The 23,542-nt window shown below is 40.2% G+C and overlaps 2 protein-coding genes across 3 annotated transcripts in view; one reads left to right on the top strand and one right to left on the bottom strand.

The window, feature by feature from the left end:
* The window catches only part of LIMS2 (LIM zinc finger domain containing 2), a 30,921-nt gene extending 7,445 nt beyond the window's left edge, over window positions 1-23,476 (top strand). Inside the window, exons 2-10 of the mRNA XM_014879542.2 lie at window positions 4,938-5,097; window positions 5,985-6,051; window positions 6,341-6,461; window positions 15,390-15,539; window positions 16,384-16,534; window positions 17,530-17,622; window positions 18,507-18,555; window positions 18,742-18,817; window positions 19,637-23,476. Of these exons, the coding sequence (XP_014735028.1) occupies window positions 4,938-5,097; window positions 5,985-6,051; window positions 6,341-6,461; window positions 15,390-15,539; window positions 16,384-16,534; window positions 17,530-17,622; window positions 18,507-18,555; window positions 18,742-18,817; window positions 19,637-19,784 (1,015 nt within the window). The 3' untranslated portion in view covers window positions 19,785-23,476. The remainder of the gene's footprint in view (window positions 1-4,937; window positions 5,098-5,984; window positions 6,052-6,340; window positions 6,462-15,389; window positions 15,540-16,383; window positions 16,535-17,529; window positions 17,623-18,506; window positions 18,556-18,741; window positions 18,818-19,636) is intronic.
* On the bottom strand, window positions 6,896-13,686 carry GPR17 (G protein-coupled receptor 17). 2 transcript variants are annotated; one of them, XM_088170696.1, is made up of 2 exons: window positions 13,342-13,686; window positions 6,896-9,320 (listed from the first exon to the last, which is right to left on the bottom strand). In XM_088170696.1, exon 2 carries the CDS (start codon window positions 9,304-9,306, stop codon window positions 8,275-8,277), a length of 1,032 nt encoding a protein of 343 aa, XP_088026822.1. In that variant the 5' UTR covers window positions 9,307-9,320; window positions 13,342-13,686; the 3' UTR covers window positions 6,896-8,274. The 2 variants fall into 2 exon arrangements, with proteins under 2 accessions (XP_088026822.1, XP_014735031.1); XM_014879545.2 differs by having other exon boundaries at window positions 6,896-9,337; window positions 13,342-13,685.
* Window positions 23,477-23,542: the final 66 nt, after the last annotated feature.

The following is a 23,542-nucleotide window of genomic DNA, read 5'->3' as shown; positions in this document are numbered from 1 at the left end:
TATCCATAGCACAGGCTTTTTTTCTGTGTGAATACCAAGAGGCTTCCACTGCTGCTGCTCTCAAAGGTCTGGCTGATTGCAGCTTCCTGCAGGTCAGCCATATGGATGTTGTACTCAGCTGCAGTATGTGCAATTTTTTAAAAATTTCTTTTTAAAACCCCTCCAGTTTCTACTAATTGCAAATTGCTGTTGCTGGTAGGCCCATGGAGAGATTGTTTTTTCCATATTGTGACCGTAAGTTGCATTTGTACGTTTTTCTTAATTTTGGTTATCCCTGTATTCTAAATAAGAAAGAAAAATGTTTATTTCACTGAGAGTTTGGGGGCTGCATGATCAAGGAAGATATACTGAGAGAAACACTATTCATTTTTTATTTAGCCAGTGAAAAAATACTTAGCATGGACTGAAAATTCAATGCAAGCAGCAGGAGTAATGCTGAAAATGTTAAGCTACACACATAGTTTAACAAATGTACAACAAATCATACATTAAATATATGGGGAATTAGTTTTTTCCAACATTTTATGACAAGTTTAATAATAACAACACTAAAGCAGTTAGTTCAGTTTGGGAAAATTGTCCAGGTAAGTCAATTGCAGCAGAGAGATTTTGGAATGATAACAGTAGTTGAGGGCTGTTTTTCAGAACTAGTTCATGAACTGACACCCTTCCTCTTTCTTTTGTCTTTGCATTAGTCATTATCTGTGAAATTAATCATAGAGTCTGCTATTGTCCCAGCAGATTTCATTTGTATCTGTGTCAACACTGGGGACTTGAAGGCACTAATTCTCAGCCATGCTATGGGGATGGGAACCAGCCCCTCTCCTGGAGTGCTCTCATTTTTATCCTGGCTGCTGACACCTGTGACACACACAAGTGGTGATAGCTCTTCCAGTTTTGATGTTTCACTATTGTGTCTGTCTGTTCATACATACTAGAAATGTGATCATGTTGTGATATTTTCTGTATACACTTGCTCTTACTGGCACAGAATGAGCAGAAAATACGTTTTTAGGGTTCCCCAGCATAGGTTTTGCTCTGTGCTGAGGTTTGGATAATGCCCTGTATCTCGCAGTATTGTTTTGCTTTCTTTTTGTAGTGTCTGCAAGATTTTGGGTCACTATTAAAGCAATTCTTCATTCAGCATTGTGATGAAGGAGAACTCTGACACTGAAATCAAAAAGCTTGCAAAACCAATTAAAGAAAACTTTTTTTAAACTGGGATTTTCTGGCAGAAGCACTCCTCGCTCCTGCAGTTCCTTTCATTCTTAGGCAAAATCTGAGACTGTTCATCTGTTCTCCTGATTGTCCAGTTGTCTGGTTCATTTTTGTCTTGCAGCCACGTTTAACATAGTGAAATCTGCAAATGTGATGGTGAAGGCTGGATCTCCTAATCTCTTAGCAGTGGAATTATTATATTTGCTTCTTTTTCCTTAATCTGTCACCAGTGGTAGATCCCCGCAAACAAATGTTTTTAAACTGAGGTAATATTGACTTCAGTGATAGAAGGTAAATGTTTTCAAATGCTTTTAAATAATTCCAATAGTGTCTGTTCCCGTGGCACAGAATGGGTCTCCTAGATAATGTCCACTTCTTTTAAAGAAGGAATTTTTGGTTTTTTTGTTTATTTTTTTTTCCATTTGAAAAGTACCTATGCCGGTACTTTATAGTAAATATTTCTGAGAAGTCAAAGCATGAGAAACGTAGTTATAATGGTAAAAACATAATTTCTGTAAGTCAGGTACTGTGTCGAAGATAATTTGTTAAAGATAGAGCACGTAATGATGAAAGATTGGGAAAAGCATTGTTTGTATGCTGGTATTTTTTTGGTTTGTGCAGGACAGGATAACTTCAGGATGCTGATCTCATTGTGTTTTAACAGCCTTTCCTGTCTTTGTGTCACCAGCTTATTGTTAAAACAGAGGAAGATTCTTTATTTTATTGAATAGCAAAAAATGAGCAAACGGAATAGAAGAAGCACTCTATATTGGGGACTGTCCTTTGTGGGAAAGATTTAGGTGTAAATATCTGATAGTGGCACAGCAAATCAAACTTTTGTGGTTACTCCTGGTACTGCTTTCAAAAGGATGGTTGTGGTGTTATCCTTCCCTTCTGCCAGCAGAAGTGCTTTTGCAGCAGTGTAGTAAACTGAATCATAAAATTAGCACGGTGCTGCCTCTTCCTTCCAGCTTTGGTTAATTTTAACCTTGAGCTAGTTGAAAAAGTGCTTGGTTTTGTATAAGCAAGAGGGCGCACGGTTGTGTACTTGGGGGAAATTAAGAAATTGGCAAATGTTAAAGTAAAACTTTTGAATAAGTGCAGAGTCATATCTTCAGGGCAATGCTGAAGTGGCAAATTGTAGCTTGAGTGCAAAACAATAAAATGTCTTAAGTGAAAACGGATGCAGAGTTATAAATGGAGGAAGAACAAGGATGCAAAACTCTTGCTGTGAATTGTCGAGAGCCACAGCTGCTGGTTTGCATTTCTGGAAATACACTGGTCAGGAGCTGATGTAGTTCAGTTGACTCCTGGTAGTCTGGCTCTCCCAAAAGTTTCAATTGAGTTTTAGCTGAGGCAGAGAACTGAATTATTTTTTGTAGTGGTTCATTCATTTATATTTTCCTGAACTGATAGTTGCTCTCATCTGCATAATGAGTCATGCTCATTAGCTGATTTGCATGGACAGCTCAGGCTGTATCATGAGCATATTTCTTATGCCTTTGAGGAAAACTCGTCAGCAGCAGCATCACAAGGGGGTCCCTTATATTTCTTGCCAGGACAGCCCTGGGACTTGTGTGGGAATCTCAGCAGAGTGTCTGGTGTGCAGTGTCACAGCTGCACTGTGTTTCATGCAGGAATGTGGTGAGCAGGTGCAGGCTTTGGTGTTGTGGAGGTGCCCGTTCTGGTCTAGCAGAGTTCACCCTGAATGTTAATATTGGCACTGGTGGGTACCTTTGGAGAATGTAAAAATCCTAATTATCTTCCTTTTTTCTAAATGTTGATTTCATGTTTATGAAGAAAAAAACCCCAACAAACACAACATAAGATGATGCTTTACTGTTAGTGTCTAGCGTGCAATACTTGCTGGTTTGCCTGGTTTCTTTCCCAGATGAGATTTTTCACTATGATGACATCAGTCTTTATTAATCTTGGCTGTTGGCTAGCTCAAGTCTTGGAATTTAGGAACTGAATTTTTCAACAGGGAAAAAGTACTTGAAGGGAAGATTGTACTTTCAAGTCCTGGTACAGATTTGTGTGGTGTAGCTGGAAGACTACTGCTGGAGACTGAAAACCAAGCTGATTAGGTGTTGGCTTTGCTGCAAACACTGATGGTTTTGTGCTGACCTATTCCCTTGGTGCTGTGTCAGGATAAAAAACATTTATTTAACCTATAATCTCTAGTTTATGAAATGACAGGATTTCCTCTTGTCCATAATTCCACTCCTTGTCTGTTTTTTTACGTATCCTTTGTACTGCTAGAAGGAAACAAGTTGTAACAAACGTTTGCTAAATTGGTGCTCCATTCTTGAAACTATTGTGGTCTCTCTTAGTTGTTGCCTCCCTTGGAATTGCAGTAGTAGAAAGTCTGTTTTTACTGCGAGGTGTCTCTAGGTCGCAGCCTGGGATGTTAGTGCAGTCTGCAGAGGGCAGACATTGGCTCAGCTCAGCCAGCTGGAATGCAGGGCTGGTTGTGTTACCTCAGGGGTGTGAGGCTGCTCCATGCTCATCGCAGCTGTGCTCAGGGCACGGAGCCCTGGAATACAGACAGTGCCCTGTTTTTGAGGGGAATGTCTCTGACCAGAGGAAGGAGAATTTTCTGCTCGTGGAAAAGCTTCTTGAATTGCTGTTCTCCGTGAAGAGGTGGGGAAAGTAGCATGTTGGGTTGTTGAGTAACACTAACAACGGATAATCAGTTCAGAGTAACTTTGAATTTAAAAAGAAAGAAAAAAGCCGTGTAAAGCAAGCTGTCTTTATTTTGTGCATACATTACCTACCTCAGCAAAAGTACTATAGAAATAGTTTGGAGATTCTTTTAATATGGTGGCAATTTTTATACTTCCACCTATAAAACTGCAGTCTTTCCAATCATAGAATTCAAAAGCTGTCCAGAAGGCATGAAAAAGTTTTTCTATATCTAAAAGTGTAATAATATTGAGGTTTTATACTGTTGGATAGTCTGGTGGTTAAAAGAAAAATCACACTGCAACAAGAAACTGAGATGTACCTGATAATTTTTCCATCCTGGTTTGCTCATATGATATACATTTTAAAACTGTATTAACTTAGATTAGCATTATTGCAAGCATGAAAATTTTGTGAAAGAAGTTAGAGTGAGTCCTCATTTTAGGATAGAAGAAATGTTCTTTATGTGATTTGTAAGTGTAGCTTGGGTGGGTTTAGCCTCACATTCTGAGGAAATGAAGCTGAGGCATTGGACAGGCCAGCCAGAGGGACTTCTCCCTGCCCATAGCTTTGACAAAAACTTTTCACAGTTTGAACTAATTTGTCAGGAGGACAGGGGCCTGTAGAGGAGGAAGTGCTTTGTTACTGCTGACCATGAAGGGGAGAGTGCAGTGGGGTATTAGTGCTTATTACACGTCAGAAAATCCACATCCTGAGACCAGAAGGACCAAGAAGTCAGGATCATTTGGTTTGCTGCTCTCCAAACTGCTGGTTTGTGAAAAATTGGGGGTATTTGCTATGAGCTATTAGCAGGATGATGTAATGGGGTGAAATATTGTGAAGTACCACAAGTGTGCAATAGGTGCACCTGCTACTTGACCTCATCTGCCACATATGAATTGTCAGAACCTTATTTCTAACCAATGTCAGTGACTCATTGATCGTTTTTTTTTTTTCTTTCATGTAGAAGGGAGTTTGAAGCAGCTGGAATGCTGTGTTTATAAATAGTGTTCTTGCTCCTGTCCTTATTGCAGTAACATGTCTGATGCTCTGGCGAACGCCGTGTGCGAGCGCTGCCAGACGCGGTTCGACCCTGCCGAGAGGATTGTGAACAGCAATGGGGAGCTGTACCACGAGAACTGCTTCGTCTGTGCCCAGTGCTTTCGGCAGTTCCCTGAGGGACTCTTCTATGAGGTGAGTTCTCACACTGCTTGCAAGAGAAGAGAAACAGTTGTGGCAAAATGCAAGGAATTCTCATCTTTCTTGCATGTTTAATTTCTTGGCCCTAAATATTTGTTGCCTTTTTTTGAGGAATTTTCAACTTAATTTCCCGGTTTTTTTCTTCTCACGTATTCCTTCAGTAAAAGCAAAAGCTGCTCTTTGGGTAAGACACATTTTAAAAAGAAAATAAAAGGTGTTTTGTTAATCATCACAGAATCACAAAATGGTTTGGGTTAGAAGGGACCTTACAAATTGTCACATTCCAAACCCTGCCATTGGCAGGGCCACTTTCTACCGGACCAGGTTGCTCAAAGCACTGTCCAGCCTGGCCTTAATATTTCGCTAGACAAAAGTGAATTTTTGCCTTTATTTTTAGACATATTTTACCAAGCTGTTCCAGTTGGGCAACTGGAGTAACTAAACCCATTTAAAAGCTAGGTTGAATTTTTTTACAGAATATTCACAGTCACGTATTTTGAATAACACATTGTTTTAAACTTGCTGTATTTTGTTTTGACATGAGTTTTAGCCTCGTGTAGGAGGACTAGTAGTTATGAACTAAACTAAAGCAAAAATGAAATTAAAGGCAGCTATAGGAAAAGGATTGGAGTAGTCAGGATTTTTACTGTCTTGTAGCAGCATTGCTATTAATTTAGTTGTGCAAATTCACCATGAGGCTGAAGCCATATGTGGGTATTTCTCTAAGAAGAACCTTTAGGAGTTGAAAAACAGGTGTGTAGGGGGCTAGAACTGGAAAACTTGACTGACCTTGACTAAATGGTCGTATCAATGCCGAACTGTCAAGATGTAAAATAGTTTAGTTATTAATGAGGGCTCCTTCTCTCTTGTTTTGTTTGCAGTTTGAAGGTAGGAAGTACTGTGAGCATGACTTCCAGATGCTGTTTGCTCCTTGCTGCGGGGAATGTGGTAAGAAATGGCTTAACAACTGCAGGGCTGTGCAAACCTGGCAGCATTGCTGTGACATGTCACCTTGGGCTGGGGTTGTTGGGGTCATTTTAAGGAGTCAGGAGCTCTGGGTGAGAACAAAGCATGATACTGGCAGTGATTTTGGGGTACCCTGGTTGTGGGAATAATTAGGGTTTTTATCAGTTAGATTGTAATATTAGTTATGGAATGAAAATGGAAGGACTATGAAGCACCATAGATTTTTTTATAATACTGTTTTCTGCATGCATCTCATGCTTTCCTTTTGCAGGTGAGTTCATTACTGGGCGTGTTATCAAGGCAATGAACAACAACTGGCACCCAGAATGTTTCCGCTGTGAGCTCTGCGATGTAACCCTTGCTGACCTGGGATTTGTGAAGAATGCTGGCAGGTAAGATGGAGCAGGAGGTCAGAAAGTTTTATCAGTGTGTTATTGATACAGCTGTGAAATGCTGAGGGTGGTCAGTTGGTTTTATACTGAGAAGGAAAGCTTGACAATGTACAGAAAAACTTTAGGAATAACCTCGTAGATGGGAAATTCTGCATCCAATGAAACATGCAGAAACTCAAGTTTTAGTGGCTAGTGAATGTGTTGTGGAAAAGAAAGGGATTTCAGGCAGAAGGCTGCATAATAAGTGAGAAAAAGAGATTACATGATCTCAGGCAGGCTGTTTAGCAAGTAAGCTTCTGAGCAGGAAATTAAAATGTAGCAAAAGGCCAAAAGAACAGCACAATGATTACAGCAAAGTCTTTTCAGCCTGTGATTCCACTGGTCTTCAGAAATCATACATTTTAAAAGCAGAAATATACAAATGAATCCTAGAGGCCGATTAATGCATTTAATTCAGAAATAACAAATAAAAACAAAAGAGAACTTATACAAAAGCATACCATTATAAGAAAATAAAATAATCTAGCAGTTAGCAGACAGTTTTGCACAATTCAGAGTTAATTTTAGACTTTTGTATGTAATGAGCAAAGCCTAGTAATTTCCTAGAGTTTATATTTCACTAACTAAATGGTGAAGGAAGGAAGAGAAGGTCATATGCATGTACCTGTCCAGCAGGGAGTTCTCTTGACTCCTTCTTCCTTTTCATACTGCATGCAACCTCTGTGCCTTAGCTTTTTGAGCTGGGCATAACTGATTTTCTTTTGGCACCTCATCTTGCTAGAATAGGCTGTTGGAATAGCACTTAGGGTGTTTTGGGGAAGCAGTCAGGATAAAAGCAGTTCACGCAAGATAAAGTATGTTTGATTTTGTAAGTCATGGACCTAATCTAAAATGGTAAGGGACTCGTTCCCAAAAGCATAGCAGAGAGATAGGTGTGTGTATTTATGTAATAATATGCTTCACCTGTCACATGATTTCCTATAATATTTATCTCTATAGCATTGAAAAGCAGTCTCTTAGAAAATATTATTGGAAACTCTTGTGTTCTTTATTTCTCTTTCCATTGTACCTGGTCTACCCTAGTCTGCCTGTCACTTCCAGGCATCTTCTGCTAGATGCAGTTTGTATCAGTGAGAATAAAGATAATTCCTACTTTATCCATAGTGAAGGAATAGTCTTGCTAGATAAGTCACAAAAAAGGACTGTAAACCATCTTAAAGCTAGGAGTCTTTCCTGTCTTAATTCCTACCCAGGCTGGGTTCATTGCTTCATTAAGGTCTTTTTTTTTCTTGTCACCATTTAGTACCAATTTTCTCTTTATTGCATATAAACACTTTGAATTCAGAAACTTGAACAAGATGTGCAAGTGTGGGAGTTTTTTCATCAGGGAGGTTTATCTCAGGAGTGGATCTCTACTGCTGGCACAATCAATGCATACAATCAGGCTGTATGCATTGTGCAGAGGAGGCACTGAGTGCTTTGGGAACTATGTTCTTTAAAAAGAAATAAAAAATACAAGGGTCCATTTCTCTCATTGTCCCCTTTCCTTATTCCTAAGTGCTCAGTCCTCAGTTTCATTTTTTGGAAACCAGTAGAACTGTCTTCCTGTTTGCAGTTTCAGCAATACAGGTGCATGTGTTCTCTATGGTCAGAGGGGTTCTTGTTAATGGCAGCCCTATAAAAACAACACAACTTCCCTTCTCAAGGTGAGTTTGACTCTGGGTGGACTGTCTTGCTGCATATTTGTGCTCTCAGCTGATTTTGGTGGAAGAGCGTTCTTAAGACGAAGCACTGGCACTGACAAGAGTCATGTTCACAGTTCAGATTTAGCACTCAGTGAGCTTTCATTTGTCTTACCCTCATAAGTTTGGGGCAACATTATGGTCTTTTTAATACAAAACAGATTGCACAAAGCCTCACGGAATTTCTCAGCTACAAAAAAATACATGATGGGGTCAAAGGCGCCGTTGAGGCTGGTGAGGCAGGAGGTGATGCGGTTGCTGAGGGCCAGGGCCCGCTGTGTTTCACAGGAAGCTTTGGTCCCATTGTAATGGAGAATATAAATGTAGCGATTGACATGATAAGGCACAAAGCAAATTAGAAAGATCATCACAACCATGATGATCATTTTGACAGCTTTTTCCTTCAGATGTTTCTCCACTCTGTTCCCACTCTTCAGGCTCTGGATGATGAGTAAGTAGCAAGTCACAGTAGTAACAAAGGGGAAGGTGAATGCCACTGCTAAGGACACGAGGGCATGACGTGAGGCCTTTTCTCTGTAGAGCTGCAGGCAGACAGTTGTGTTTTTCATCTGGACTGTCTGTACACTGAGCAGCAGAGGTGCCATTGCCACACCAACGATGACCCACAGGAAGACACATGCCACATGGGCATAGCGGGACCTGCGCAGCTTGATGGACTTGACCGGGTGCACAATGGCCAGGAAACGGTCAACACTGATGCACATCAGGAAATAGATACTGGCATACATGTTGAGGTAAAAAAGGAAGCCCGTGAGTCTGCATGGGATCTCACCAAATGGCCAGTGGTTACCAGAAAAATGGTACACCAGCCGGGTGGGAAGTACCAGCACAAAGGACAGGTCAGCCACAGCAAGGTGCATCAGGAAAACGTTGGCAGGTGTGCCTGACTTTTGGTCCCGGATGAAGAGCCAAAGAGCCAGGGCATTGCCAGCAAAAGCCAGGATGAAGTCCAGAAAGTAGAAGGCAGCAAAAATCATGTTCTCAAGGTGTGTCTCTTTGCCACATTGCTCTGATGTTTCCAAAGCGAAATTTGATTGATTTGAGCAGTTGAAGAGCAGGCTTGAAGCTGCTGGCCCATTCATTTTTCCCCACAGTTCTGAAGAAAAAAAAGCCCTAAATGTGAAAGAATTAAGACAGCATATTACGAAAGAGCCTGGGTTAGTGGAAAACAAACCAACAACAACAACAAAAAAAAAAACAGCAAAAACCACCCAAAAACCCACACATGAAAGTCAGCGATGTCTCCTGTTTGCTAGCATCAGTGTTTAGCATGACACATCAGTCTGAATTTGAACCTTATACCTTATATTAGAATTCTGAATACTCTCTGCTCAGCTGGTTTTACCAGAGCAGTAATTCCTGTGGAAGGAACCCCAGTAAAAAGCTGGCTAGCTGGTGATGAGCTTGTTTCCAGCCTGTGCTGAGGTCAGTTGTACAGCCAAGTAGTGAGATGCTTGTGTGTCCAGTTAAGAGGAGTAGGAGTGAGTTCTGTATATCTAACTAGAAAATATTTGCCATGTTTCAATTTGAAAGCCTGATTCAGGACTGAGGAGTTCCTGATGAGTCAGCTTTTCTGAGCACAGGTATCTGTTGTAAGGTGATCTAGATTAGAGTATCTGTCTTGTTCTTAAAAGAGGTAAAAGACAGATCAAATATTACTGTTATTAAAAATCCACAAAAAAAACCAAAACCTTTGAGCATTATTTTAAAGTCCTGTGTTTAAGGCAAATGCATCTAGTTCCCATATAGGAGGAAACTTTTCAGATGGGTAGCCACATCTCTTTTGACACTGAATTGACTCAAGGAAGATTTAAAATAATATCCATGCTGTCAGTCACCTCTCAAAGTGTCATCTTTCCCTGTAGGTTTTATCTTCCACCACAGCTCTCTTTTTTCTTTCCTCAAGAGCCTGAGCTTCACTCTAGCTTATCCAGGGCCATTTCCAAGTAGAAGCTTAGTTAAATTGAGCTTATCTTTGCCAGTCTCTTGTTTGCAATGTCCTGAACAGCATCAAGAAGTGTGATAGGATTTTCTGAGCACCTACTCACGGCTTTTTATATATTGCTTGTCTGTGGATGTAGATGGTAGGGAAATGCAGGTGGTCTGAAATTCCAGCATTGCCTCTATTACTTGGATTCCTCAGAAGTGTTACAGTATGTGCAGTGATACCTCAGTTTTTCTCACCGTTGTGTTTTGTACTGACAGACCATTTCTCCATAATATTCAATACACCATTAAATACATCCATTATCCACTGCGTCCAGCTCCCCAACAGAACTCATTGTCTAAAAATGTTGGGATCATAGACAACTAAAATGGGATTAAGGACAAACAAATATATTGGAAAATGTAAGGAAATTCCAAGGTAATTAATAGCTTCAGTTTGGCTGCTGTTACTTTAAGGTGAACAGAAAACTGGAATAGCTGGAGATTAATGTGCTGGATCACTTCTGTTTGGTTCACAGTTGGAGAGACAAAGTCAACAGCAGGGAGACTGAATTAAATTCAGAAACTGGAAGTTCTTCCTGTGGCCACAGAGGGCCCTTCTTACTTCATGCATTGCCTGGATACCCTTCTGAATTTGAGTATTTATAGCAAGTTGCCATCTTGCCATTACTTGCAATTGCATGTGCAAGGAAGACTGTACAGTCCTTTTGTCTTTATAAAAATACTTGTGAAATTGTGCTTTCACATACAAAAGGAAAATTCCCTGCTGTGGTTTTATTCATGTGCAGGTCACAAGTTTACAGAGGAGGACGCAATTTTTTGTTCATATTATTCATTTGTCCCTTACAAAGTAAGTATTCTTGAACACAAGTTTAGAGTTTGTATGAGATGGTAACATTGACTCACATACTTGTTCTCCCTGGATGGAATTAGTTTAAATATGTATTTTTCTGTTGCATACTAAAAGAGAAATACATGAGACCATGCCCTTTTACTGGCTGTTAATTTATGGTGGTGCTTATCATGTTCTAGCTATTAAGCCTTTTTTTTTTTTTTTATGTCAGGCCCATCATTTAATTATGCTTTTCATCTGCAAAAGTGTAAATTGGGTAATCTTTATGTACACACCTGCTAGGGATAGGATGGTCTTATGGCTAAACATTGCTCTATCCATGGTTGTGGCATCTGAGCAAGCAGTAAACATTGGCTTGGCAGCTGAAAAAGCAGAAACCAGGATTGTCTGATGGAACAGACTGGGATGGCTCTGGTCTTATTGATAATGCTTTAAATCAGTTCCCGAAGTGAAGGAGTAAGCAGACTTTTCAGTTTTAGTTTTTAGTTTACAAGCTAATTATTAGGGGTTTAACAGCCTGATACACTGAACCAATTCTATTTGAATTGATTTCCTAAGACAGATCTTGGAAATTCAGATTCAGCTGCATGTCAGTGCCAGACTTAAAATTGGCAAAGCTGAGATCTTTATCCTCACTGATGACAGCATTGAGTCTGCTGTGGATTCTATACAGACGTGCTTTTAGTGCAAAATGCTGTGGTGTAGAGTAGAAATGAGAAGGTCAGAGCTGTCTGGAAGTCCAGCATGTCAGTGTCAGGGAGAGAGGCTTAGAATGATAAAATTGAAATAGATGACATCCCTCATACTTTTTAGAGCAAGGTGAATGGAGATGTTTTTCATTGTCTGGTTAGACGTTATAAAAAAGTGAAGTGGTCCTCTTTCTAATTTTGCTTATGTTTTAAGTTAAAAGGAAATTTTAATTACAGCTTTAATGGTTTTTTTTTTTGTAATTCTAGTTATTGGGTGAAAATAGTGGTGTAGCACTTGAGTAGGTTCAGAAAAAAAACAACATATCACTAGAAATAATTGTTTGGCTTATTTTTAGACTTTACATGTTTTCAGCAAAATTCTACAGCTTTAGAAAAGAAATAATTCTCTGACAGTGTGTTCTCTAGAAGGTGTTGAAAGCCCTTTGCAGTTATTTGCAATTCTACTTTTAGTCTCCCTGGGTTTATCCTAAATAATAGAAATTATTTATATTATATAAATTTAAAATAAATGTGTTTAGATATTTTTATGCTTACAGGCAAAGCACTGGGATTCCTGTAGTCTGTATAAATGCTAAGAGCAAACTACAGATCTTCACAAGTGACCTAGAATGTGTAGTCTGTGTTAAGCTATATGGAGCCAGAGGCTTTCATTCCACAGACAGAAAACTCCTTTAGGAGTCTGGCTCATTATCCAGTAATTTCTGCTTGGACTGCACTCTTGGTGTTGTGTGAATGTTTAGTGATTTACGTATTGCTAAACAGAGCACTGTTCTGGAACGAGCCATTATCCCAGGCCTCCCAGGGCTGAGCTGTAATGGGGATGTCGCTGCTCATTTGAAATACATGCATGCACACTGACCATATTTCATGCCCTGTTTCTCTTCTGCTCAGAAATGAGCAAGAGAACAGTCCACAAGGCTGTCAGTATGGACACAATCACTCTTTCAGCAGACGCTCTGTCATTAATGAAAGAACTAGCAGGAGAAATCTTTAGCTTTTTGTGCACAGTTACCTGGCTTGTTTGGTGCTTTTGTTTGCCTGCTGCAGATAAACTGACCTATATGTTAGAGTTTGTGGTAAGTATCAGAAATTGCACTTCTTGGTTTCAGCTAGAGCAGTTTCTGGTATACTGGTTTGTGCCTTTTTATGATTATGAGTTTAGTGTCTTGTCAAATGAGTGTCTCCCATCTTTCACTCAAAGTACTCTTCATTGGAAATAGTCTGTTTCTGACTGAAGTTATTCTCCTGAAAATCACTCTCTTCTGAGCTTGTATTTCAACTGAAATACTTGGTTTTTGTCAGCATCAGAGCAGTGTCAGAGAGCACTAGACATACCATACAATTAGCACAAATAGGTATACATTAGGTACAAAAGTTTGAAAACCTTTTTTGTTTTGAAGGAATGGCGTAAAGAAAGGCAAGGAAATTAATCTTTGAAGTTCAGAAAATGCTGCCTATTCTTAGATTCAGGCATTCCCATTATATTCATCCACCTCAGTATGTGTTCTGCTACTTACTGGCACCAGCTAAAATTAATGCCATTAGCAAAGCTCCTTAAAAAAAAAAAAAGCTCCTAAAGCCCCTGCTATCAAAAGTTGGTCTCTTACCTCTTTATAATGCAGTCCTGTGGGTGGAGTGTAGGATCCTTTTGGGGAATATCTCAATGAACTCCTTCTGATGACAGCAAACTAGGTAGAAACAGCAGAGCAAACAAGATGATTCCAAGGGAGTGCAGAGTTGCTGAGAGCAGAGAGGGGAGCCCCTCTATATAGTGTCCTCCTTGCTCTGATAGCACATTATCAGCTCAGTCACACAGCAGAGCAGGGGAGAGGACACCCCAGCACTGAGGAGCAGTCTTCATCTCAGCTGAGCTCTTGGCACTGGGGCTGCTGGTGTAGATATGAGTATCCTGCATGAATATGCCAGTGTTCATGGTGCTTACTGAAGGCTGCTACTGAGCCCCCAGCCCTAAACATAAAATCCTTGGAGTCCCCTGATTATTTTAGGAGGGTGGAGAGATGCATTGTTTGGGGGAAATCTAGTATTAACAGACACAACAGGACACTTCAGAATGGGATAATTCCATAATGGTGGGGAAGGGGGGGTGGTGGGAGAGGGTGAGGGAGAGGGGAGGCTGCTATGGTAACAGCTTAGCCTGTCCAACACTTCCCTTTGCTTCCCATAGAGAGGGTCTGTGGGAGGGCAGAGGGTTTGTGACTGGGGAGGGGGTTGATAATGGTTTATCAGTGCAAATGGCTGAAGGCATCTCATTCAGCTGAATGAGAGGGGTCTCTTTCAGGACTCTTGCTTCGGGGTCCCCATGTCCAGCCCTGTATAATTACTCTGCATTTGACAGTGCTGAATAAAATTGATGCCTTTATGCTGAGATGAGCACAGCTGCATTTTTCCTTATAATGGGGTGCTGTCTGCTTTTTCTGGACTCCGTCTGGGCGGGCAGTACTTCCAGCCCTGGACAGAGACACTTGGTGACAGAAGGGCTCAGATTTGGAGAGAATAATAATGATACTTAGCACTTAGACAGGCACCTGCCAGCTGAGAGTCATAAATGTTTGAGGCCTCACAACAACATGTGTTGTATTCTTATCCCCATTTCACAGATATAAGGGTAAGTAATGTATCATGGTAGAATTTTAGGAGGGGCTCTGGGGAGAACCTGCTACTTAGTCCATGAATCTGCCCTTTCCATTTGAACTTTTTCTTTTGTCTGATGTGTTTTGAGGAAGACCTGTAAATCTCAGTGAGTGTTTGACATAGTGATACAGTGAAAGGAATTAGGCAGACTTATTGGTTTTAGGAAAAAGCAACCCACATAATTCATTCTCTGTTTTTCTTTTTAATCATAAATTCTTCAGCTCACAGCGTTGCAGCTAGAGGGATAGGTAATAGGCAAGTGAACTGAACAGCTTCTCCTCAGTGCTCCTAAATCTTCGGATAAAACTGGTGGCTCCCACCAGCCTTCACAAGTTTTTTTATGCCTTTGCCTGAGCATTTCTACCAGAAATTTGGGTTATCTGCCTGTTTAGAAGTGTACTTGTAATGTGTTCAAGAACATGTGCTAGGAATACAGCTGCTTTTACCACATAAAATTGCATAGTTCTTAATTTTCTTTAACTTAGGAGTAAAATCAATTTGTAGGAAAGAAGAGGTCTCTTGTTTTTCCTAGATATTGAAGACGAAGGAATCCAGCCATGGTAAAAGGCATTCCAGCAATGCACTTTGGTTTGATACATTTTATTCTCTCTCCTTGACTCCCTCTTAGTGATGTAATGCCTCTATTATGGTTGGATCCATTAGATATAGATAGAGGGTGTTGCTGCCTTCCTTGCCCAGCTATCAGAAAATATCTAGAGAGTTGGAAAGGATCCCTAGAAGAATGAGTGGGTGATACCCCTGATGGCATATAATTCAGTGAATGTTGGAGTAGTTTTCTAAGGAAATAAACAACTGTGTGACTGCTTTATACTCATATTCTCTGTGCAACTGGTGTGAAACACTGGATACCAAACTGAATTATGTTTAGTCTGACCTCAGAAGACAGTTCTGTTACATAAAGTACTTCCTACAGTATGTAGTATATGTTGTTTTAGGAGAAAGAGTTTTTTAATATTTTCTTTCCTTTACTTTGTTCAACCAGGCACCTTTGCAGGCCATGCCACAACCGTGAAAAAGCTAAGGGACTGGGCAAGTACATCTGTCAGAAGTGCCACTTGATAATTGATGAGCAGCCCCTGATGTTCAGGAATGATTCCTACCATCCAGATCACTTCAACTGCACCCACTGTGGGTATGTTGCCATACTGTAAACTCTGGCAAAAAAGGAGAGAGACAAACAGTTGAGTCAGCAGTGCAGTCCTTCCCAAGGTCTAAACTTTACAACCTTCATATAGTTGAGAAATTGTGTGAGGAGAAACTGAAATAAGTTTGGAAAAACTAAAGAAATTTTAGTTCTATTTTTCATTCAGTGTTCTCTTATTCAAACATTGGATAATGCTAGTTTATAATGAAAGTGAAAATAGTTCAGTGGCATGAACTTATCTGAAAGGCTGTATGCAGATTACCAAAGCAGAGTTTTCCAAAGACAGGAAGGCTGTCCAAAATAGTTTCACTTTGAATTCTTGGATAGAAAAAAAAAAAGATGGCTTGATGAGTGTGTCAGTCTTGTGGCACTGTCCATTGCCACGCTGATACCTGTCTGACCTGAATTACTTACCATGAAGGCATTTTAAGTGGGCACAGTACTGCCCCAGAATGGGTAACAGTGTGAGTAAATGTCTCAGTGTTGAGCACTGCTAGGATGGTTCTTGTACCTGAGCTCTCCCATTCAAAGGTACCTCGAGTCTCAGCATAACACTGTAGATGTCCATGTAAGTGCACCTCGTATGCCTGTGAGAATATCCAGCTGCAGACATGATGTTCCACATATGTTCTTGTCTGGCAAACTGAGAAAGCAATTTTACAAAGATGAGTTGACAATAACCGTGTTTCACTAGCTAACCTTAATGACTGCATTTGTAGTGTGAATGTTGCCTAAGTTAACTTTCAAGTTTAGTCTTCCAGAACTTCCTCCTGGGCATTGTGGGGTTTCCCTGAGTGCTGTTACATGCTCAGGGCCATGTGTGTGTTCCCAGGAAGGAGCTGACAGCCGAGGCCCGGGAGCTGAAGGGGGAGCTGTACTGCCTGCCGTGCCACGACAAGATGGGCATCCCCATCTGCGGAGCGTGCCGCCGGCCCATCGAGGGCCGCGTGGTCAACGCCCTGGGCAAGCAATGGCATGTTGAGGTGAGGCCTCTCTGCATATGAAACTTCCTTCAAGGGCTGCTTTGGAAGAGGACTAGTGCTGCTTGGAAGCTGTAGACATGCAAGTGGTCTGTAATATTGTCAGACAAAACCCAATTGCTTATGTTTCAGATTGTCTTCACCTCTTGTGAGTGAAGGACTTACAGCAGGGCCATCAGGGTTCCTAAGAAAGCTGTTTTCACAACTGTAATAACCTTAATTTTAAAATATGTGAAGATCCTTGTAGAGTAGGGTTGACTGAAAAGCATTTACTTACTAATAAATGTACATATTTTATATGATTTACTATCTAGATACATCCTCTCCAATTTGAGTTACCAGGCACACAACAACATTGGAATTTTTACTGAAAGCTGAGCAATTCTTGATTTTTAAGCCTTTTCAGCTCATTGTTTCTATAACTTTCAGCTGAGTCATCACATCTTACTCTCAAGATTTTTAGTCATCTTTGTTTCAGTCATTTACACCTCCTAGGGCTTGACCTGAGAGAGATGCTGCTACTCATTTGAGGTGTATTCATACCAACTGTGTTTATGTTCCTGCTTCTCTTCCCTGAAACAAGTCTATCAGGATAGACACAAGGTGATTCCCCTTCCAGTTGGTCTTCAACCTATTTTTAATACAAATCTTAATTACTATAAATAGACTAAATATCTCCTTTTTTTTTTTTGCTTCCATGAAGATTTTTCCTGTCTGTGTTTCATTAAAGCACTAAGAGGTAGCAGCTGTAAATGGAAAGAGGTAGATTTAGATTAGATATTGGGAAGCACAGGCTTCTCAGAGAAGCTGTGGATGCCCCATCCCTGAAAGTGTCCAAGACCAGCTTTGAATGAGATGAGCCTTAAGGTCCCTTCCAGCTCAAACTGTTCTGTGATCAAGTGTCATACATTGAGCTACGATTTATTGCCATGTTTTTCCCTGGTGATGGGAAAGTTGTTGAGCCTGGCATGGAATGTTTTGGTTTTTTTCTTTTACAGCATTTTGTTTGTGCCAAATGTGAGAAGCCATTCCTGGGGCACCGACACTATGAAAAGAAAGGGCTGGCCTATTGTGAGACTCACTATAATCAGGTAAATTCAGCCATCTCTACTGTAGGTACTTGTTGTGTCTGGCAAATGCTTTTCCATGTTTTAAACATGCAAAGCTATTCAGATTTTGCATAATCTGAACTTGCAGAAGCAACGAAATAATAAGAAATTAGTCAGATTTAACAGAAAAATAATCTTTTTTTCTTGTCAGAAAAGTGATGCTGAAAACAGAATAGAAATGTCTTGGGGACGCTGATTTTCATTTGTGCCACTGACAGAAAATCATTGACTGTGGGTTGAGATTAAAATCCTTGTAATTTTACTTCTAATATATTTGTATGGGCTCCTTTGATAGTTACTTGTTCTGTGCGCCTGAGGCAACTGTTATGTTGTCTTAAACACAGAAAAGTAAATAAATTTAGAAAAAACAGAAAAATGAATCAAACTCTGTGTGATTCAACTGAACAACTTTTTGGTTTGGTATTTCCTTCTGTAACATAAATGACTCTCTCTCATAAGAGGTATGTGTTGCTGTTCTGAGAATTTCTATTTTAGCAATAGTTCTATTTTGGTATTTGTAGTTGAGCATCAGGAGATTTTTGTCTACACTAAGCATCATATTCTACCCATCCTTTCTTCTCCACATATACAGGACTTTAAGATCCCATAACAGTACTAGAGTGTGAGGCATCAACAAAAAAGGTTTTGTAGTATTTACTGGTGTGAGATCCAAAGGAACATAGACTATTTGGCAAGTGTATGAGAAGTTATTCAGAAGATTTAAATTGGTATATTTGGGGACCACTGCTGTATCTGGGAATTCTTTGGTTATTAGTATTTAATGTTCACACCAGCTGTGTAATTTGGGGACCGTGAGTAGTCAGCAACATGAGTTCCCATTCTTTTTTTTTTTTTTTTCTGTGCAGCTCTTTGGAGATGTTTGCTACAACTGCAGCCACGTGATAGAGGGAGATGGTAAGATTTGTTCTCTCCTTGTTTTGGGTTGCTGTCCTCGTTTCATTTGTTAGTGCAGCTGTTGCAGTCCCACAGTTGCAAGACGACAGTGTTTGTTTTCACATCTGGCCTCATTTGAATTTGGATATAAATCTGAATTCAAATAATCCGTCAGTTTCCTCTTACTCGGTGCTTTTACTTTTGCAGTGGTATCAGCTCTTAACAAGGCCTGGTGTGTGAATTGCTTCTCCTGCTCCACCTGCAACGTCAGGCTCACACTGAAGTAAGTCAGTGTTTATATTTTGGACCATGTGAGACATTTGCCCCTAAGGCAGGATATCAGCCTGGAGGAGCCATGAGCCACTGCCTCTCTGAAGGCCAATATACCTTTTCTCTGTGGGAGCAGGTGCTTATAATTTCACTGATTTCAGCACTGAAAGGGAGCTGACACTCCACATCCTCTCTGATTTATTTTCCTTCATTAATCTGTTCTGTAAGGAGGTTGGGTAAGAGGGGGACTTCTTCAGCAGTACAGAGGGAAGACTCTAAACTTTGAGGAACTTCCTGTCCTGAGCAACCTGCAGCCTCCTTTACTGTCTCCTTTACTGTGGTTGCTCCCCTCAATGGCAATATTTGCTATTGCATAGATTATTTTGAAATAAAATACTGTGCTATTTACCTCAAATATCTAGAAGAGGGACAGAAAAAAAAAGAAATCCTACATTTTTGCTTTCTCACGTTCAAACCTTTTTCCCACTCTGCTGGGTTGGCTTTGCTGGCCATATGAAGGAGCTCTAATTCATCCCAGAGGAGACCTCTGAAGCGACACTTGCATTCTACAGTAACAAAATTATTATTCTAGACTGTTACATGCATATATATAGCAAAATCTTGCTCCTTATTCACTTAGCGATACTAAAGACCTCAGTTCACTGATAAGAATCCAATTTCTGTACTTGCAGCACCAGATAAGGAAATTAGTTGTTTTATAAATGGAATAGAACGCTTGCAACAACACTGATGTAGATGCATGGAGATTTTAATTAGTGAAGCATATGCCATTTTGCAAATACCATATTAATAACTGTTCTTTGTGTTAAAGGAATAAATTCGTCGAGTTTGACATGAAGCCTGTGTGCAAGAAGTGCTATGAGAAATTCCCTCTGGAGCTGAAGAAACGTCTGAAGAAGTTGTCCGAGCTGGCATCCAAGAAGATCCATCCTAAAGCTTTAGATTTAAACTCTGCTTAAAGCAAACAGGTCTGTCAGTCTCCTGACTGAACTCTTAACACAAGCTGCTGCTCACTGCAGCTTTTGATTACAGAAGCAGTTACTAAGAAGTGGAACCAAAGATAAGTAGTACCTTCCCCTGCTTCTGGTGATGTCTCTTGCATCTAGACTATCCTTTTTCTCAAGCAATTGTTTATTAACACTGGCAGCAAGAGGAGTACGAGTTCTGCTTGAGCAGCACGCAGGCTGATTATTAATTTGCTACTAACATTGCATTTTGCCTTTGTGGAGTTATACACAGTCTTTCCTTCCTCATTTGAATTTTACTACTCTTTCCACTCCTCTAGTCTAAGGAATTTGGAAAAAGTGGTTAAATGTAGGGCTGGAAGAAATGTCAGATTTACTCTTTTTCAATCAGAGTATTAAGAGTTGTTCTTCTTACACTGGGTGAAGCAATTTTTGGGCTTTTTAATATATAGGCAAATAGTCTGAAAGTTGTCATTCTTTACTACGTGCGAAAAGTTCTGGTCTTTCTCCAGATTCCTACAGAGAACATATGGGTGCCCTATCCCATATCCTAGTCCTTCTGGTTTGTAGGTTTACTGGACAAGCCCAGGAAGCAGTAGCTATGGCATCTGCACTGCCCACTTAGGCCCAGTGTTAAGGCAGCTAAGAAGTTTCCTTTGTTGCTCCTGTGCTCAGTACTAAGGAGATTTCAGCTGTCAAGGCCATGTGAGCCTCTTCAGAATAGTTGGGCTCTCCTTAAGGAGAAGGTGGCTATGGGAAACTAAACATTTTATTGGAACTGACACTAATTTTCTCTGTTCTCTATTACTGCATGGCTGGTAGAGCTTCTACTGGTCGACACAAAGCCTGTCCTGTCCATTGGCATAACTGATATTTATTGAGACAGTGTGGCTGGATCACTGATTACTCTTTTGCATAAGGAAATCGAATCAATAATATAGTACCAATTTAAGCACTTCAGTTTTCCCATTCTCACTTTATTTGCCAGCCAAGTATATGCTTGTTGGTCATGCTCCAGAAGGTCCAATTATATGAAGGAGTTTCTAATGTTTACAGTTTATAGCAAATGTGGTATTATGCAGAAAAAATCCATTGTTCTTAAAATTTTTACCCAAATAAGAATCCCATTCATCTTACTTTTTGAGACCTGAGTGTACTTAAGGAGAGGATCTCAGACATGATGCTAATATCTCGAGCATATAGTCCTCCTCTGTAATTTTGCCTGTCACCAGTGAGGAGGTTTCACTGGTCCTACTGTATCTGCTACCACAACCCAAGGTGCTAAGCAATTTACTGGTTTTGGATATTCTCAATACTTCTTTAGAGGTGAGCCATCAACAGCGCTGTTCCTGAGCCCACCCACACAATGTATGATCCCAGTGAGATTCTGAGTCCCCCAGAGGTGGCTCCCTTACTTCCTTGTGCTGGACTAAGCTGAGCAGCCTGAAAATCCCTTTCCATGAACAGTTGTGAGACTGTGCCTGCCCCTTTGGACAGTCAACAAGCACTGCAGGACAACTGTCCTTTGCATGATTTCAATCTTCCAAAAAGTGGCTGCTTTAGTCATTCAGTTGAACACAGCAGTTGGGCCTGGACAACACCCTGCAGCCACGGGTGAATTAGGTAGCAAGAAGTTAAAGCTTCCCCACTTCTTGTATGTGTGAGCAGCAGTTAGATTGGGGCAGTAGTCTGCCTTAGAATTGTGTTACCATGCTTGCTGGATCAATACCCATGGAACTGCACCAGTGATACCAAAGCAGTGGTGGGAAATCCTGGAAAACTGATCAGAATCCCAGGTGTGAGACCATCTCTTAGATGTTCACTGCCTTTGCTAACTCAGTTTCCCTCAGCTGCTCTGCTTTTTGTTGCTGCAAGTTACTGTAATCTTTTAACTGGATTATAGAGTATCCACTCTAACAATGATGAGGGGATAGGCCCGATTTTAACAGTAAACTCTTTTATCTTTTCCTGACCAGTTTGCACGGTAGATTCCAGTAACAGTGGCTGCTTGTATCACTGCTTTAGGAGAACACGTGGCTATTCACTGTTTTCTCACCAGCCTTAAAATGGTTTTTTAGTTAAGGGCACAAAGAACAGCATGTCTTTTGGTGCAGTAGCATGGCCCTGAAAGGACACCCATTTACAATTAAACCTGTTGTTTGGCATTTTGTCACAGCATAAAACACTTGAAGTTCTGACCTAGGTGAGCTCAGTATGTTATGCAGATTCTTCTCAGCATAAAACATTCCAGTCTGTCCCTGTAATCTCAGTCACAGGCCTGTCTAAGGCTGAATCTGAGCAGCTGTGTATCCCCAGCCTCCTGGGGTGGAGGAGCACACAGCCACACATTCCTGATAAATATGAAAGGACTAAGTGACTAGCAGCCAATATTCTTTCAGCAGCCACTCTCACATTCAGCAATGGAAAATGCATGTGTGTGAAGGTGAATGGCATTACTTCTGTGCTGCTAGTAAAGATTTAGTGTGTGCTTTTATTTTGTCTCATGTTAGAAATTTGGCAGACCTAGAAAGCTTCATAGTTCAAAGGAGAGTTGATATCATTCTCTTTGATAAGCTGTTCAGTTCTCTAGGATTTGGAATATGTCCTATCTTCAGGACATTTCATGAAATTAATTGGTGAAAAAAATAATTGTAGTCCCTGATCTCTAATGGAGGGGGATATTCTCTGAAATTATTAATTTTTCACAATCCTTTTTCTTATATTTCTGCTCCCCATAGCCTGCAATGTGCAGTTACAGTAGTTTATATTACCAGTGTACCTTTTGTGTGAGAGAGGAGTTGAAAGGAGTAGAAGAAATAACTATAAGTGGCTTTAAAAAATGCATCTTCCTCTACTTCTGTCAGTCTACTTTTTAAAAACCAAGCAGAATATAGCGCAAACTTACAAGTTTTCCTAAGTGCCTTGGTAGGCTGACAAGTTGGGTTTTGTTTATTTTTAATGAATATAGTCAAGATGTCAGCAAGAAATAAGCTGCATGCTTGTTTCCATTGCTGTAAGTAGACCTGCTGGCCAAATTCTTCCTAAGCATCACGCCACTGGAGAGTAGAGATTTATATGAAGGTTGAACTTGGCTCAAAAATCTACACTTACTAAAAGATGTTGTCTCATACTATACATTTATAGTTTACATTCATATTTATACCTAATTAAAATCACTAACACTCACTGAGTACACTTGAAAATGGTTTTGCTTTTAGAAAGCATGGTATGTGAAGCTTGTTTTTATTCAGAGTATGCTTATCACTTGCAGTCTTTATGGCACTAATCTGCTCTCTAAAATTTGCATCCTGGTGTTTTTACAGCAGTCTGTGCAATGCTGGCAAACACTGGTCAGCCTTTCTATAGAGAATTCCTGATGTGGCATGGTTGGTATTAGATTATATGACTGACAGTCTTTCAGAAGTTATTGGATGGGGAAGGAATAGATTGCAGGCAAGCATGTAATAAACGTGTTTGTACTAGCCTGTAAAGCACTGTTAAGTGCTGAGGTTATTAGTCTGACAAAAGAATTAGCAGCTCCCTGCCTTGGTTCAGGCCTTGACAGGTTCTGCATTGTGTAGAGCTCTCACTTTATCACACATTGTTTGAGCTGTCTAACCAAAACACATGATTGTAATTGAAATGCTGTGCCTTTGTATGTTCTTGTATTAAAGTTAACTGTAATACATTTTGAATCTTTACACAAAAAAAATGGGAAAAAAAATTGTATAGTGTACAGTTAATACCATATT

Source organism: Sturnus vulgaris, chromosome 10 (genome assembly GCF_052056855.1).
Source record: "Sturnus vulgaris isolate bStuVul1 chromosome 10, bStuVul1.hap1, whole genome shotgun sequence".
NCBI classification, from domain to species: domain Eukaryota; kingdom Metazoa; phylum Chordata; class Aves; order Passeriformes; family Sturnidae; genus Sturnus; species Sturnus vulgaris.
The sequence above is the reverse complement of the archived record's forward strand: the minus strand, read 5'-3'. Positions and strand labels throughout refer to the sequence as shown.